At 38.5% G+C, this 18,770-nt stretch overlaps 1 protein-coding gene across 8 annotated transcripts in view; it reads right to left on the bottom strand.

Moving 5' to 3' along the window:
• ehbp1 (EH domain binding protein 1) overlaps positions 1 to 18,770 on the bottom strand; it is a 150,873-nt gene that overhangs the window by 45,576 nt on the left and 86,527 nt on the right. For 5 of the 8 annotated variants that reach the window (XM_030155379.1, XM_030155382.1, XM_030155383.1 and 2 more), the window contains 3 exons: positions 10,010 to 10,160; positions 7,428 to 7,715; positions 4,352 to 4,506 (listed from right to left, as the gene is read on the bottom strand). In XM_030155379.1, the coding sequence (XP_030011239.1) occupies positions 4,352 to 4,506; positions 7,428 to 7,715; positions 10,010 to 10,160 (594 nt within the window). The remainder of the gene's footprint in view (positions 1 to 4,351; positions 4,507 to 7,427; positions 7,716 to 10,009; positions 10,161 to 18,770) is intronic. The other 3 variants (XM_030155385.1, XM_030155386.1, XM_030155387.1) reach the window with 1 other exon arrangement.

The following is an 18,770-nucleotide window of genomic DNA, read 5'->3' as shown; positions in this document are numbered from 1 at the left end:
GTTCGCTGCATTGTGGTTTGACTGTTTGTGTGAACACACACACAAACATAAACACTCACTCGTTTTCTCCTTCACTCATGAGAGAGACAAAAAGGAGGCAATTAACTTGACTTTCAACAAAACCCCGAGCCAGAAAATATATTCAGATTATGCAAAACGCAAAAAAGCACTATTGTTTTCAAAGTGAACATGTGTTAAAAAGCTGCACGCTTGCTTCTCCCGCTATCAAAAACGGCATGCAGAAATGCTTTATTACCAGGCCTCCAAATATGCCAAGCCGAGTGGAAAAGAAACCGACTTGGGCTAAGATTGACATTGTGGGAACATTAATAAGACGGCGAAACGTGTAATAAAGTCGACAATTAGGGCAAACATGTTCCACTGCTTGAGACGGAAGGAGATAATCAAGCAGGGTGTGCAGAGTGAGGATGACTAATAGAGACAGTGTGGGCGGGGAACAAGCTGCAAATAGGGAGTTATTAGTTTAGCTTTAGATTATTGACTTTCAAAAACGATGTCGGCAATTAGTCTATCCTCCCCTTCCTGTCATCTTCAAACCAACACTTCAAATCCAAATTTATTTATGTAGTGCAATATAGAAAACTGCCAATTAATCACTTTAGCCTATAAGGCCAGAGTGTATATTTGAGAATATAAGGGGGAATGCCAAAACAGTCCTCAGGGACAAGAAATGAAAGGAAAAAACTGTCTATATTTTACTTTCTTGAAAAAAAATGAGCGTCAGGTTCCAACTATACATCATTCCCAGGTAATAATGACTGAAGACCATGAATACCAGCAAGTCATTTAATGTGATAGGCTGCTTTTGTGTCATATTGGCTGCTGCTTCATGTAATAGGATCATCCAGCAGTTACCTCCACCAAGGAGGTTATGTTTTTGTCAGCGTTGGTTTGTCTGTCTGTCTGTTTGTGTGCAAGATAACTTAAAAAGTTATGGACAGATTTGGATGAAAATTTCAGGAAATGTTGATACTGGCACAAGGAAAAAATGATTAAATTTTGGTGGTGATTGGGGATGGGGGGGTGGGGGGCACGGGGGCCCACTGATCTGTCTTGGCAGAGGTCTGCGCTCTATGAGTGCTTCTAGTTTTATAATGTCAATGTAAAGAAAATACGCAATATTATAGGATTTTATTTTATTTTTTTTATTCGAATCTGCAAAAAAGAAATAAAGAAAAACTGTTTGGTACTGAATGCTTACTTTGTGCACAAAGACTGAAAATACAAATACTTACGCCATCAACAAACAGCCAATTTCAATAATATTTCATATGTTTGTTTCCAGTACATGTTCAGCATTTACTGATAATTGGATGTCAAAGGATTTATTGGATTAATGTTGCTGTCCTTGTCATATTTTTGCAAGGAGGATTTAGGTTTTGTTCTTTATTTATTGTTTTATAGTGTGTTGACTGGAAAAAAATGCAAACCCTTGCAACATCTACAAGGAAGTGTTGGTTTAGCCTAAAAAGAGCAAATCCCTATGGAGACTGATTAGCACACTGAATCCGTCTACCCAATTATTACTTGTTGTTTAACTATTCTGAATCTGACATGTTCACTTAACCCCTACCAGAGGATAAACTGTTAAACCACTGCAATGTTACTTCTTACAGGATAACACCATATGATGTTACAGTGACCAAAGACAGCACTTTGTAAACCACATTAAAATTATGGGTGTCGAAAGTGCCCGAGGAGTGGGGTGCTCTTACTCTCACCCCACACATGCACACCAGAACACCTGCCCACTTGGCCACCCCTCTGTCCCCCCTCTATGCTCTGGGACAAGCAGATATTGGTGCGTTGCCTTCCTCCCTCCTCCTTCCCCTCTCTTTATCTGTTATCACTGCTATCATTGCTGTGGTAAGCTGTGGCAGTGGTGAATTCAGTGGGTTTTGGTGTGGTGTCTATGAATGTGCTTGCAGGGCGCTGCGTGACTAATGTTGCAGTCTGCTGAGCGTTGCATGCCCTTATCGTGCACTACGAAGGCTGCGCATACGCACAATCACTAATGAGAGGAAGAGTTTGTGTGTGCGTATGTGATGCTCCCGCAGGTCGTTCCACCCCCCTGAAGGACTTCTGGGATGCCCAGTCCTCTTGGGACAGGATATTATATCATTCTAAAGACAGAAGGAATAGGATCACGCAAGTGCACATCCACATACATATAGATATTCACAAAAATTCACACATCACACAAAACCATAATTAAGTCAGAAATGATTTGTTTTAGAAAGGAAAAAAAGAGATTTACCGCTGTCCTGTTGTATGTCTGCCACCCAATCAAGTTGGAGTGTACATCCATGTTTAACGGACACATGCTGTATATGTTATGAGAACTACAATATATTAAGGGTACTGTATGAATGAAAGTTCTCACTATACAGGGCAGCTGGGAGCTGAAAAGTGGCCAGAAGAGGGTTCTTGCAAAACATTATGATGCCACAGTGAAGCTGACCTTTAACCTTTTTACATTAGAAAAATATTCAAAACTTTGCTCTATTACACATAGTCATAATTAACATATAAATTCTTGAGTTGTGGCAAAAGCGTGTTTCTTGTGGTCACAGTGACTTTTGAAAGTCAAATTGTAATCTTTTCATTCTTGTACCAAATGTGAAGAAATTCTGTCAAGGCATTCTTGAGATAGTGATCACAAGAATGAGATGGAAAACCTGAAAACATAATGCCTCCGGCCATGGCTGCGTCTGACAACAGGAAGCTTTTTCTTGCCGTTTGTTAGTAAGGCTTTTCACCTAGTTCCATCAGAGAAGTTGGCCTTGTATAGATGTAAACCATATTACTATTGTTTCTATTGATAAGTCTGATGAGGCAGGTCTCTTGTGGAGTTCAAATAATGATAAATTCTTACTTGATAGATCATTAGCTATAAATAAGATTTGCTAATGATGATGACTGGCTGCTATATACACTGTATTTGCTCAAATATGAACATAATGTGAAAGATTCACCTCCAAATAAATGTTTCTTTTTGCAAATGTTTCCGAATAAAAGCCTTGTTAAGAAATGGAGGGCTTGTCCCTGTTTTGTTCTCTGAAATGCCAGAGGGCTTTTTCATTTTAAATGGTTAGAGTTTGCATTGACAGCATAACACAGTCACTTTAACAGGGTAAATGGGAACAGATCAAAATAAGGCTTTGTACTTAAAACATGGACAACACTACTTACACTCCTTTAATATAGGCTTGCTTCAAACAGACATGTTACTGTCTGTAGCTGATTCAAATACTATTTACAAGAGGGCAGTGATAATTATATCATACTACTGTAGTGGTTCCAGGCAGCTTGGGCAAAAGTATTTAACAATATTACAAAAATGATGTAAGTTCCAGTGTTTCAAGTCTTTTAATATAATTTGATCTCATCAAGTCCTAATGAGATCAAGATATATTAAAAAAAGATATAATTTTAAAGATCCTATTTGTAAGTGGAATGCATATATAAAGAACGTTAATCCTCTAAGCACTGCAAAGCACTCAACATTTACCCACATACTCAGATATTGATTCATTCATACCAATTGAATTGAGGGACTGACACGAGAGAAGTCTGAGATATTACGAGCAGGGCAATGCACTGACCACACACTCTTCAGGTTAGGGTGTTTTTGACCAGGTTAGGAGTCACATCGTGATGCTACCCCTGTGAGGTATTACATATTGAAGTGCCAAATGGGAACACGCGCACACATAGGCAGTCCTTTGGGCATAAAGGACTAAGCCTTTTAGGCTTTGAACACAAGAGGGTGTTTATGTGAATCGATGATCAAAGACACTCTGTGTCGCCATAAGCACAGAGGGTTTCACTTGTACTGACAGTCACACACACACACTCTCACCTTATTCCACTTGACATTCAAAATCAATTAAATAGATGTTAAGACTGCCCGGCTGCGTTGTCGACTCAATATTCTCATCAGAAGATACAGACACATGCAACAACAACCCCCCTTGCTTGCCTATCCACACACACAAGAACTGTCTGAAAAGGTCATAGTCAATAATCGAGGACTGCTACATGTTATGTAGAGCATTATGATGCCAATGTGTATGTGTCATGGCTGTAGTATGAGTCATAGGGATAAACTATGGTCTTACATGAAGTAGTGCCACTGACTGATGTATACACAGGGTCAGCAGCTTGACAACCAGAGTCAATTGGACCTGATTGACTGCGCTGACCCTTTGATGGTGTGGAAACAAGGGGGGGCAGAAAAGACACAGAGATAAAAGGAAAAAAGTGGACAGACAGAGAGAAAAAAATAAAACATGCCCAGTGTTTTTTTTTAAGGTGGATGTGTTTGTACCTCTAATCCTTCAGCAGGGCTGAGTGGGGAGGTAGTGGAAGCTGTGGGTGAAGATGACGAGGACGTGGAGGACGGAGATGAAGGTGATGTGACTCCTCCTGGTTTGACTTCCACCAGCTTCTTCAGCTTTAAGTCCACATTCTTGCTGTTTGTACCTGGGGAGAGAAAACATGAGGAAATCAGATGCGCAGTGACTGAAACCAGTGGTTTTACATCTAACACCATAACTCAGCAAAACGACTTACATTCAGACACATAGTGATGAAAAAACACTATGAACAAATACAGGATGACAGTTTACAACAGTACAAATAGAGTAAATGAATTAAATGAAAAACCTGATGGGAGTGGCCACCATATGTTCACTGTGGTAATGATGTGCTCACAGTGATTTGATCTCCACTTTATTTCGTAAGAGAAGAAGAACCCTCAGTAAATGGTTGCAACTAAGGTAACAGACTAAATTAAGTTTTTTATTGATGCATGTAACACACTATTCCTACTGGGTATAGGGGCAAGTTAATCACCATTGTAACATCAACATAGTATGGAAGGAGAAATAAAACCAGAGATGGGACAAGTACAGTGGACATTTTAGGTGCTTCCTCTTCACTCTGTCTCTCTAACGTTTTTGTCCTTAAGTTGAGATCCATGTGGGGAAAAACAAAGAGGGGATGTAACTCAGTAGACGCAAACACACACTGATACTTTAGCCTCTGAATGTGGCCATGGCAGCTTCGTGTGTTGCATTCCAAATTCTGTTACAATGCCACATAGCTTGCACAATTCTCAATCTTAATTTTTAGTTTCCATTTTATCCACTCTATTTTTAACAACAGTGATGGTGTTATCATTAGAGCTGCAACAAGTACCCAAGTAATTTGACTATAAAAAAAGCCTCATCTTTTTTTTGCCTCGAGTATTCATTTATTTATTAACTTCGTTTAAGTAGTCACTTGCGTTCTGCCTCGTGGATTGTGTTCTACACGGAGTGAAAACAGTGATGCACGCAACTCAGAGTCAAAATTTTGGTGCTATGGAAGAGAGTGAGGAGACCGTCCACAAAAGGCAAAAGACGTCCAAAGTTTGGGATCACTTCAAACTTAAAAAAAAAAAAAAAAGAGAATCTCATGCAGTGTGTGTTAAGTACACATCTGAAGTCAGCACAAGGTAAATGGCCATCTTCCACTCAACAGTAGCCTTACATTAGCTGATTTAACGTGATTGCTACCTGAGAGACACAGCAGCACTGGTCAGAACGTAGGCTATGCATTTGTTGCAGTCTATAATAATGAGTCTCAATGACAGCTTCGGTGATGAAATCTGATTAATCGATTAATTCCTTAAACATTCGGTAGAATACTTGACTTCAAAAAGAATTGATAGCTGTAGCCCTAGTTATCATGCAAAAAAAATTCTAAATTTGCCTTTATTCAGAACAAGACAATATTCCTAATATGCTGTTTATATGGATATAATGACAAGGGCTAATTTCCTGTTTATATGCAGCTGAGCAAATTCTGATTAAACAGGATTTGTTCAAGTTTTTAACTGGTAGAGGACTTTCAACTGTGCAAATACAGCAACACTCTTTTATTCCTTGCACTAGTTTCTTCAAAAACGTCAGCCTGTTGAAGTTTGTGCATATCCAAAAACCAGATGACACTGTGGTTTTTCCTTTTGACTGAAAATGTTGGTTTTTCTTTTAGTCATCACAGTTCACCATAAACAAGAGGCTGTGTGTCACAACCAGAATTAAAATCTCTGACAAAAGATACTCTCAATATACTATATAATAAAATTGTACTTAATCCAGAATAAAATGCCAAAATCACATAGTCTTAATTGGGGAATGTAATGATTCCAAATATCCAACCTGTTAAGACGGTAACTAGTAAATTCAAAATACTGTCATAGTCATATTAACAGTAGAATACCTGTGAGTGTACATTCAAACATTTTTTGCTCATCAGCTTTTGTCCATTTCTATTTATCTTTTCACTTTAACAAGTGGTTGTATCCACATGATCTACTTAACTTTTAATATCGAGAATCTGCTGTTAAGCCCAATCATAAATCTACACTTACGCAAGGTTTCAAACCTCATTTCTCATCTTAATTTGCCCTTCACTCCTTCATTTAGTTGTTCCCTCCTTTCTTCTCTCCCTTAATGCACCCGTGCTCTTTCTCTGTGCCTTCCAGTATTTGTGTACTGCTTTATTTTCCAGGAGCTGCTAACCACAGCTCCCCTGCCAGGCCTGACCACTGCTCTGAAGAAGATGAAAGAACAGGAGGGCAACTGTTTCATGTGTTGCCTCCCCTATGACATGCATGCACACACACACGCAAAGATGTGTGCGTACAGATGCCAAACAGAGACACACACATACATAACAGAAACGGAATATGCATCTAAGTATGAAAATACCAAAAAATACTACAAATACACAATGATGGTGATGGCAACATGATCTAGGCTCAAAAATACAGTGAAGAAATGAAAAAAGGTAATGAAGGGAGTTAAAAACAATATACACAACACTATGCAATCACTGCCATCCATTTCTTTCAAGACTATATAAAAATGCAGCTAACACAGAACAAAAAGAAAAACACTAACTGTGAAGAAAAAAACAAATAGTGCTGAGATACTGTACTTCAAAGCTAAAAGACGCATTGTCTGTTGTTTGTTTCCTTCATGCAACTCATTCGCTGTATTTTCACCTATCTCACATCGGCAGGAAATTGAGGAAGCAAATAAAGTTATTTAAAAGCAAAACAAAGTAATTAGTTTACCTCTGAAGATTTGAGCAAATGCTTTCCTAGAGATATGATTTTATTTTTGTCTGGGGAGCACTTTGCAAAGTTTATTAATTAGTATTTGAATAAGTTTTGAGTAACATTAGAAGAAATGCAAACAGTAATGTGGCCGCATTTAGCACATTTAGAGCATGTTATATCCTACTGGTGTGAGGGTGAATGAGCTTTAAGAAGCATGAGGCAGGTAGAAGAGTTAGTTAAGGCATAGAGGACAGTGAAACATGCAGCATCACACAGTTTCAGCCAGTGACATTACCCAGAGATGTTAGCTCAGAGCCAGGGTTAGTAAGCTCTGACGTGCCCTGCGTGGTGGAAGTGTCTGGAAGCGAGGCCTCAATTGGCAGTGGGTTAGTAACCAGAGCAGACGCAGATGTGGCAGCAAAAACAGCGGAATCGCCATCACCACCATCATCATCATCATCATCACCACTACCACCAATATGGAGCTGCTCCTCCTCAGCTCTTTCCTCCTCCTCCTCTTCCTCACCCCTTTCAAAATCAACTCCACCATCCTCAGGACGACCTCTCACTCCATCTAAAACATCTGTGGATATGGAGTTGGATAGAGGGAAAGGACGAGGGAGTCAAAGATAGAAAAGTATCAATCAGCAAGGAACAAGGAGGAAGTATGGATGGAAGAAAAAAAGAGGGATGAAAGTATGTGAACAAAGAAGGGGCCCGAAGTTTGGGTGTTAAAAGTGTGAAGTGCAAGCAAAGGAATATGTGATGAAGATAAACGTAAGGCTTAGTTAGATGCATTAGCAGTTGTCAGTGTTAAGAGCATAAATAAATAGATTTATCATGATGAACAGTGAACATTAAACTTATTATAATGCAGTTAGATCTTGCTAAACTTGCACTAGAAGTATCTATTAACCTTACTATTAAGCAAACTACACAAATACGTAGCCACATTTACACTAGAGGACTCTAGATTAACTGTGACTGGTGTCTGTGTGGGTTTTCTTGTGATGGTAGACATACAGTACATCTGCCATACAAAGTGAATAAACAGAGACCTCAGTTTAATTTTCCTCTTATTCAAAGATCTTTTCCCTGCCTTTCTATCTCCAGAAAGAGGCAGAACAAACAAAACCCACAAAAAACATGAAAGCACATATTCCATTAAGTCTCCTGAGGGGTTCAATAGAAACAACAGTGTCTCCACATTAGGAACAAAGAAAATAAAATTACAGTAAACTCACACGGAGACCTGAACAGCCCTAGCTGCATGGATAACCCACCATGGATTAAAACAAAAACAATCAGTAAACAGCGTCTGAAAACGCAAGAGCCCTCCTCTACTATTTACAACTTGCTGGGAAGAGAGACTGAGAACAAAGAGAGAGAAAGATTCAAAATAATAAGAGCATTTCCTGTTTTTTTTTTTTTTTTTCTAATTTGCTGGCTGCGATGTGGAGCGTGCTAGCAAGTGTTGTTCCTGCGTGGCTGGCTGGGGCCTAATTAATAGGAGGCCATGGTGATGGAGTTTGGAAAGTTTCTTTGCAGGCAGACACTTGGAGGGGGCAGCCCAAGCTGCATTAAAGGACCGTGAATGGTGCTGAGGGAAGAGAGGGAGAAAGAAGGAGAGACAGAAGGAGAGAGAGAGAGTGCATGGGGGCAAGGATTAGCCGTTCTGCTCGGCAGGCCTTGTGTATCACAGCCCACAGCATTTCTCTTCTCGTCCTCACCTCCTCCCCCCTTGTTCCCTTTTTTCCTTCAACTCCTTATTTAATGAGATCAACAATTAGTTCAATTCAGAAAAGCTGAAAGAGCAAATAAATCAAGTGCTATGTGGCCTCTGCTGCACTGTCTTTCTTTGTCATCTTCAGTGAACAAGTCGCTGATCTCACTTGTTTCTGTCAGGTTTGGTCATCTCCCTTTTGTCAGCTAAAGCCCACCTCCCTTCTCACGCTTCTTCATGTTTCTTCTGATCCACCTGTCTGCCTTCCTTCCGTCCTCTCATTATTTTGTTGTCACTTGAGGCTCACTTTTTCATCCCCTCTCTCTATCCTCTCTCAACCAGTGAGAGGACCACTGATTAGTATCCCCTTCACCTCTTCTCAAATTTAGAAACAAATAAAAAGATTACTGATTTTCTTTGCCATCCATCACGCTTCTGTCCTCCCAACTTTTCATGAGGCTGTTTCTCTCTTTGCTCTGAGCTCAGTTAAAAAGATGATTGTCTTTGTCTCATTCAGCCTATAGCATTCTCTTCTGTCATTTGCATGCATTGAGTCTAATCTACCTGATCAAAAACAACAAATAAAAGGTGTAATACGCAAAAATCTTAAACAAACAACTATAGAAGCCTAATAATGGTCATTACCATAATAACCCCAATTTCAGGGAAATGGAAAGCAGTGGGAAATGTGCTCGGAAGCATTTGCTACCCCTGCAAGCCGTTATTAGAAGTGTTCTGTATTTTGAGCATAATTTGGCCACACAATGTGTTGTGTTGATTAACAATTACTGGGTGAACGAGACGAGGGAGGAGTCGCAGGGTAAACTGCTGTTCTGAATATTAGGGTGGTGCTTTTTAGACTCAGGGCCACAGTCAAATGACATTTTGTTTTTCTCCAAGGATTAGGCAGAACCCCTTAAGAGAGCATAATGGAAATGTGTGAGTCCTAGCGTGTGTTGTATGTGAAATGCATCCCAGTGGAACTTTTCTTTTGTTTACAGTGTTAATGTTAGTGTGGTGTGTGCGTGTTGACAGTTAAGCCTTTTAAGCAAACTCTAAATGGATGTTTTTCAAGATAAATAAAGAAAATACATGGAGTACATCTGCACACATGTTCAGTGCTCATGTATGTGTGTGTTTAAGTGTGTGCTGACCTCCGGTAGGGCCAGTCTTGGTGCCCCGGGCTCTGTCGGTGCTGGTTGCATCCAACAAGCTCATGTCAGACATCTTGACTCCGGATCGAGCCTCAGCAATCAGCTGCCTGGCTCGTTCTCTCAGCTGTCTCCGCCGCTCTGCATCCCGCTCCTACATGCAAACAAATACAACACAGAAACTTCACTGTCACGGTTGTACAGGTACAAGTAAATGTCAAAAAGAGAAATGATTCTTAAACAGTGACTGAATCTGTAAAAGAAACTTCCATGGTCTCAAGTTTCAGTCCTGTCTTCCTTTATGTAGTGATGTATAAAGTGAATTTACCTTCATTGTGTTGTTTAATGTGAAATGTGTTCCACCATTTCTTTCTTTTTCGTTCCCACCCCCTTAAAAAACTAACAATACATACAAATAGCCTCCTGTTGCTTTGCATTTTGGCCACAGTGACCAACTGGCAACAGAGATGACAGGCTGGATATTTTGATGGCATGAATATTTGTGTGCCATTATAAATTCCTCCTGATGATACATAGTTTATTTGTTCAAGAAAACCAAAAAGCAGAACGTTTATACATCACCTGCTATAAATAAAATGCAATACACACAATCCTTTCCTACAATGAAATCTCCATATATACCATGCACCATGTTATACAAAATACACAATGAAATGTTGTTATCAGAATGGGAGTACACAACTTAATGCACTGTAGATGTTAGAGTTAGGAGTGTAAACACTTACACATACACACCAACACTCACACACATCATCTTAGCACTAGACAGATACAGTATTGAACAGGTACCTTCAGAGTAATGGCAGAAATGCCATTTTCAGGCCAATCCAATCTGATCCTGCTGATAGTACAGGCCACCAAATACACACACACACACACACACACACACACACATACACACACAGCAAATAGGAAAACCTTGATGATGTCAATTGACAAACACTTAACTGATGACAACCCAGCCACCACAAAAAACACCAAAAACAAACTAAAAATCCACAGCTCACATTGGAACCAGACCATGATATATACAACACTAAATTATGAAGGTACTTCTTCAACATGATCCAAAATGATCCAAAAAGTAAGTAAAGAAAAAGACATTGATATAAGCACACATGGTCAAAGCAGTAGGCTGTATGAGTACTTAGTTGAACTGTGAGAAGGTTAAACATATCTATAAGTTGTTGTATTCACATAATATGTTTAAAACAGAAGAATTCTGGAGACAGAGGAATAAAAGCCAGCTTCAATCCTGCTTTTAAGCCCTAACTATGAAAAACAAACATACACAAAAATACAGGCACACAATCATCATTTAACAGCCACATGAAACCACATACAAACTTAAGACATTTTAAAACTACCTTGCGCCTTCTCACCCAAACATATGCACACACACTCCACCCAAGGGAGAGCGAAGCTGTATTTCTCTGTCACTGATCTCCCTCCCTGTGGTTTCCTGTTAATCAGGCTTCTCCATATTGAGGCAGGAGTTTTAGGGTTGGCCTATTGAAGCCAACAATTTATCCATTAACAAAACAAGCAGCACCCGCTAATGAGCAACATCTCTCCATTTCCATGTCAATTGTTTGTTTGTAGCCATTGTTAGAGCGGGACAATGGGGCTGTATTGTAAATGACAGCAACCTTAATGCACTCTGTGTATGTATTTGTGTGTGTGGGAGAGAGAGGCAGCCTTAGCGAATGCCCACAGGGTAGGGGTACATACCTTTGAGAGAGACTGATAAAAACAGAAAGAGAGAGAGGGGGGTGAATAGGGGTTGGTTGTTTTTATATACTGTTTGTACTGCATAAAAAGCATTGAGTATCAACCACAACAACACCTTCTTTACAGCTCCCAATTTGCCTGAATAATGCAAAAACTCAAACTTTATGTCCAATTTCTGAGAAAAAAGGACTGTGTTGTAAACTGCAGTAATACAGCATATTGGTATTATAATCTATTGAGCCATCTAATCGAACTGGGAAACTTCTGTTTTCACAGGATTTGACAATTGAGATGACATAATGAACACCTGGGTGCATCAGACATCTTAAATACATAACCAATGACTACTGACTGCAACATGCCCATAGGGACCACAGTGGCTATTGAGGTCAATTTAAAGTCCCATGTTATAATAAAAATATCAATATACTGGCATCAGTGTTTTGGATAAAACATGAACTGATATTTGGCCCACCATTAAATAGAGAGAAAAGAGAGTTTCTGAAGTTCATTACAACACAACATTAAAAACACAAAAGGTATCATAAAAAGACCGATATGTTTACATTTATCTAGAGCTGACTCGTAGTGAATCACATGACATTAAAATAAGGTCTGTGTAAAGAGTCATGTTTAGATTACCTGGGGCAGAGCTACCAGTTGTGACAAGACTAACTCGAATTACAGGCAGAGCTGTATGAAAAATATCACAAATAAAGTTGATGTAAAGGGACGTTCTCTATTGTGGAACAATGTGTGACTTAGAGAAATCATTAAGTAACCATTAAAGAATCAAATACTGATCCCTGCAGAATACCACAAAAACATTTAGTAGACCAAACTGGCAGAAGAAAAAAAGGTGTAGAAACGTGCAGAACATATTGGAATTTTAACTTATGTCATGTACTACATACAAAAAACAAGCCTTGCCATATAAAGTTGAGGCAACAGTCAGAAGACAGAAACCTGAAGGGAGAACAGTTTGAGGCTCAGTGCTTCCACCATAATTTTCTCTTGTGTTGACATTTTTCTGTCCTTCCTTGCCACCATGTCTTGTATGTAATATTTTTCTGGTAAAGCTTCTTCTTTGCTTTTAAAATGTAATATGATAAACCATAATGTCATTGATGGCCTTCTGGCTAAGGACTGGTTCTGATATACAGTCTGGCCTTTACAGATATGGATACCACTACCAGTATGTATGAGTGAGTGTGTGCGTGTGCGTGTATACACACACACATATATATATATATATATATATATATATATATATATATATATATATATATATATATATATATATATATATATATATATATATATATATATATATACACACACACACACACACACACACACACACACACACACACACATATATATACATACACCTTGGGCCCCACCACACCCAGATGTGTTATTGTTGTTGGCCATTTTAGAGAGAGAAAATGGGAAATTGCCTTTGCCTATCCAGAGGCTAGGATTAAAGGTATAGAAAATGCATCTGACTAGCTCGGTCAGCTAGAAAACTGATTAGAAAACATGGGAATGTTTCTGGAAGAAAGGGAAAAGAGAAAAAGAGGAGAGAATTGTCAAGGATCAAACTTTTTTATTTTAATAGTTGTAAACTTAAAGAAATAATAACATACTGCAGCAAATAGCTTTGTACAATTTTCTCTCACTGTGCTTTAGTTTGCAGCCTGCAATTAAGCTTGAGTGGCTATTTTGCACAGGTGTAAATACCTTAAAAATTATACTTCTTGAATCCTATACATAAAATTTTATTTAGGTCTGTAGGAACATGCCACAAAATGTTTAACTCTTAGATAATACTTTAGTTATGTAATGATGCAAACCACCTACAGGACAATGCACAGTATGAAAAAGGGATGGCAATGTTCACCTTTTCCAATTTGTAAATTGGTACTGGACATCAGCGGTTGATATTGCACAAGATAAACTCTGTTGTTTGTTTGTTAATTGATTTATTTGGCAACATGGGATACTCGAAGGCTGTGGATGTAAAAGCTACAGGGCTGAAACTTAAACAGACCGAACAAGCTGCAGTTGCCTGATCAAAGCTGGGATAAAAAAAGAAAAAGGAAAAAAAGGAAGAAGAAAAAGTGTCAGCTGGTAGTCAGTGAGCATCACTACTTCAAGAATGGAGACTCAAGAGGAAAGGAGGGTTTTTCTTTTTTAAACAGTGACAGTAAGAACAATTGTGTACTGTGGCTTCCATTGACTGCAGGGAACGTCCAAGGGAAGAGACTAAACGGTTGAGTGCAAGGCTGAGACAGAGGGCTTCTCTGTGGTCTTGGCGTTGGGTGAGGACCCCTCTCTGCTCTGGAAGCTCTTTTTGAACAGGGGGAGCAGGTTGTCGCCTTCATTGCTCTTTTCTAGGCGAGGGGAAAAAGGGAGGGAGGGCATGCACCACTGATTATGTACAGAGACCTGGCGTGGGCACAGAGTGATGCCACATACACACACATACAAGTTGATGCACACACAATCACTATCTAAAAAGGTTTGCCAACCTCCCAGATAGCCAGCCAGTCTGGCAGCCGGTCATGCAGTTCCAGACATTTGTCATGACAGACTAATTCACAGTCAAGAGGTGCTTTAGGTCTCTATCTACTCCAGGCACACACACAGAAAACACACACATACACACACAAATAACAGTAACACAACTGTATTATGAGAAACAGTTAAACTCTGCTTCAAACACCAGAACAGATCCATTATTAAACTAATTATTTGTTGTTTAAATAATAATATACAAGCCATTTTCAATATTACAGTAAAAATACACAAATGTTGGTTGGACAAATCAAGATATCTGAAGATGAAGTTGTGATGATTAAGTAGTTAATCAGAAGATTAAACAGTTAAGAAATGGGATGTGGGAGGAGTTACCTCGCAAACAATAATTTTACAAATATATACTTCAATATATCACAAAAAATAATTTCAGGAATCTTACTTTCCAAACCTTCTACTGCTCACATCTTGGAAGAGAGAGAGAGAATGATGAAGAGAAAGAGAGAGAATGAGAGTGAGTGAGAGAGAGGAGCTTATCGTCTGGCTGCAGACGGAGTGCGCGGATCAATGGGTGTGCGAGGCCCACAGCGATCAATGCATTTGATAAAGAATTAAAGAAGAGCCACTGTACATGGCTATCAAAGAACCAGGACACGGCCTAATTATGATTCAACGGGTGCGTGCCCATGATAGGGGTCTGTCTCTGTGTGTGTGTGTGTGTTACTTGTACATAAATATGAATCTGTGAGATATGTGAATCAGTGCATTTGTCTGTCATGTTTGCATGTGAGTTGAAAGGTCCAAGAGTAAGGTGACAGTGTATGATGTGAGTGAAAATATGATAGAGTGTGTGTTTTGGGGGCAGAGGAATGAAATGATTCTATTGCTAGTGGTTGTGTAGTGCTATAATTAAGTCAGTTTCTTTTTTACAAGGACATTTTAAAGCCATTATGTGTGCTACTAAATTTTAACAGTTTATATGTACAAATAAAAACATTACTTTGAATTTTTTTCATATTGTTTCCAACGCTTTATGGATGTAGAGTGTGCACAGAGTGATGCACAGAAATCACACATTTGTGTACATAAGTCAAACAGCAGCTGAGTGTGTTAAAGGGTGTGTTTATTTGTGTGTAAAACTGAGCTGATATTTTCTGAGCAAATAATTTTTGATGTTCTGTTTAACTGCGCTTTCTAACCTGAATTGTCCTCAACAGTATTTGTGTGTATTTGTATGTGTGTGAAAGTTTAACAAAGGACACTTGTACAGTAGGACAGGTAGAACAGGTAGAGTGAAGTATGGAGACAGAGCTCAACACACACATGTATGTGCACATACACACACGTCTTAGCAGCTTGACACTCTGACAGGCGTGTAAGATGGGAAGGGTTTGCCCTTTAAATAGACAGGATAATTACTGGTGACGGAGAGAGAGACAGAGATGAAGACACTGAAAATAAAAGAGAAAAAGGAAAAGAAAGAATGAGAGAACATGAGCTGAACTTTTGGATGGGGGTGGGAGGGGGGCAGTGTGTAAGCCTTGTCCGCTTGGCTGTCAACAGACCAGTGTTAAAGCTACCTTCATGTGGCTAAAATAGCAAAAACAGGACTGCAATCTAATTTAAGTTGTTACCTATGACAAACTCAGGACATTCTAACAGTTTACTCCACAGGAGGATATGTGGCACTCCCAAAGCATCACATGTGGCCAGATTTTAGATTTGATGATTAAATCTGTGTAGGTTTTTAACATACTGGCAGGTGACTGTTCTGAATAGTCATGTAGGGTCTTGAGTGCATTTTGGTCTCATATATGGGCTGCCCCTCCTGCTGCTGTTAGTTTTGGAGTTTGACATGTCGACAGGAACACAGATGCATTCAGGGCACCTTATAAACTCTGAAATCACAATTGTTTTAAATGGCAAAATGAGTGAGGCTACATACAAATTAACCTCATATCTATACTCAAAAGGCCATGTTATTTGATAACTTATTTCTCATTTTCCTAAGTTTAAATTCCCACATCTGTCATTAGACTGTAAAAAAAATTCTGCAAATTCTAAAATTTTGCCAATTAACCCTCTTACTTCAGGCAGATATTCAAACTGATGGCAACATCAAATTATCTATCACAATACAAAATGATTTGATTAATATGGAAAAAGTATTGCAAACAGAAGTAAGGATTAACTGTTGGCAGTAATCTTGGAAGATGCATTTAGTGCTGCTGTAGAATTATATTATACAAGATGTTCTGACAAAGCCTTAAATTTTAATTATTTTCATTATTAGTTATTTTCTTAATTAATCAAACAGGCCTTTGGAAATCAGGAAAACAACTCAAATTGGCAAATAGATTTTTTTTTTTTTTTTTTAAATATTTGATTAATTTTATAGTTGATCAATGTAAAAATTGTGTTTGAAAAATTGTGAGCTTTCAACAGTGTTTTACCATGTTTGGAACCTTGAAGTCTTAATTTTTATTAATTAATTCTCAACATCTGTATATTATTTACACAAACTAACTTTATAGTCCTGTCCATGCTAATATGGATATTTTACTGAATCAGTATTTTCCACCTCTTGCATTCTTTTTTTTTTTTTTTTTTTTTTTTAAAGATCTTCACTCATAACTTTTGTTTTACAAAATTTTGTGTCCATCTTGAGTGCAGTCTCCTGCTCCTACACTAACTTATTTACCCTATACAGGTGCATATTAAAAAAATAAATAATAGAGGATAAAATATAATTGAGAGGCCCAAATGTAGAGAAAAAGGTTTTGCAAACTGCAGTGTGAACATGGAATAAGACATAGAGGCAGGGGGCAGAGGTCAGCACTACAAAGTGGACATGAAACACTTGCACAGTGGAATTTATATGGTTAAATGTGAACATGAGGTATGCAATGACTGAGCAGAGAGAGGAGACAGACAGAGAGAGAGAGACAGGTGAACAGACAAAGAACAGAAACACATTCCTACATTTGTAAGACTGTAGTGAAAAAGAGTGAGCACTCACTTCATGTGTTTGAGAGGGAAGGGGAAAACTGTATGTGTACGTACAAGGTGTGTATTTGTGTGTGCATTACAGCTTTCCTCTCTGATGGCTTGATCAGCTCTTGTGATGCAATTGAGAGAGCTGTCTTTCTCCTGCTCCTTAAAACACACACACAGACCCACACACTCAATTTAGAGCCTAGCTTTGATCTCCGCTTCAGCCAATTCAGCCACGACACATACCCTCACACTCCAACACAAGTGCACGTACACACACACACACACTCCAAAGAAACTCCCCACTAAACTATTTAGTTTCATTAGGGGCAAATTCTTCAAAAAGAGGAGAGCAAGAAATAGGGGGGGGGGGGGTCGAAGGAGGGAGGAGAAGAAAAAGAGCAGAGCTGAGAGAATAAAGGGACGGCAACCACATTAAAATGAGACCTGGAGAAAAACTATTACTGCAGAGAGAAAGTTGAAAAGGACAGAGGACAGAGGAAGAGAGTAAAGGACAAAGTGCAGAAAAGAAAGGAAAGTGCACAAGGCGATATTTGCATTTTCAAAATAGACATTTTTTTTCTATATTTGCTGCAAAGACACTTTTCAGTGATCAAACTAAAAGGGAGAAAAACGTGGCCTTTATTAACAAAAGAGACCTGAATTCCTCTGCAATTAGAATATTTAAATTCTGGAGCTGTAACATCCAAATGGTTATGGGATGTGGCTGTATTAGATTACATCTATTAACCATGAGTCTGTCTGGATACCAATGTCAGCTAAAAAGGATTATATGTCAGAACACATTCACAGCCATTTGTTGTAACAAATTAGCAGAAATCTGGTTATAGTAATGACAAAAAGACAGTCATCTCATCACTGTAATGAAACTGGAGTGATGATTGTTACAACTTCCCACAGCTCAAGGTTATGTATTTAAATTACTTTTTTATTCAACCAGCAATCTAAAACATAGCGATATTCATTGTACTGCCAGACATGATAAAACCATTAAATCTTCACATTTGAGAAGCTGTAACCAGAGGAAGTCAAGTGTTTTTGACTAAAGATTTATTCAGACAATTTGCATAACTACAATATTCTACTACTATTGGAATTGCAAGAACTTGGCGCTGAAAATGTTCAATTGCGAATATCTGGCTACTGACTGCAGGATCACTCAGATTTTATTTTTCATCTTTGGTGTAATATTAATTTCCAAATGTATCAATTTATTACTTCGATTTATACCATTTTAACAGCTATTCAATTTCTAGTAGAAGAAAACTGTTAATGGTTAATGTTGATATTGACCAATGAGGTGGTGTTCTACTTTTTACCTGCTTTAGACTATCATTCTTATATCAGCCTTGAAAAACATACTAAGCAAAACAAGGCTTTAATCTTTATTTCAACATAATTTTCCCGCTCCACCTCAGATTACTGATTTTCTCTTGTTTACATCAACCTTAATTAT

The sequence above is a fragment of the Sphaeramia orbicularis genome, chromosome 15 (assembly GCF_902148855.1).
Source record: "Sphaeramia orbicularis chromosome 15, fSphaOr1.1, whole genome shotgun sequence".
In the NCBI taxonomy this organism is placed as follows: domain Eukaryota; kingdom Metazoa; phylum Chordata; class Actinopteri; order Kurtiformes; family Apogonidae; genus Sphaeramia; species Sphaeramia orbicularis.
Note: the sequence above shows the minus strand (reverse complement) of the source record. Positions and strands in the feature narration are given on the sequence as shown.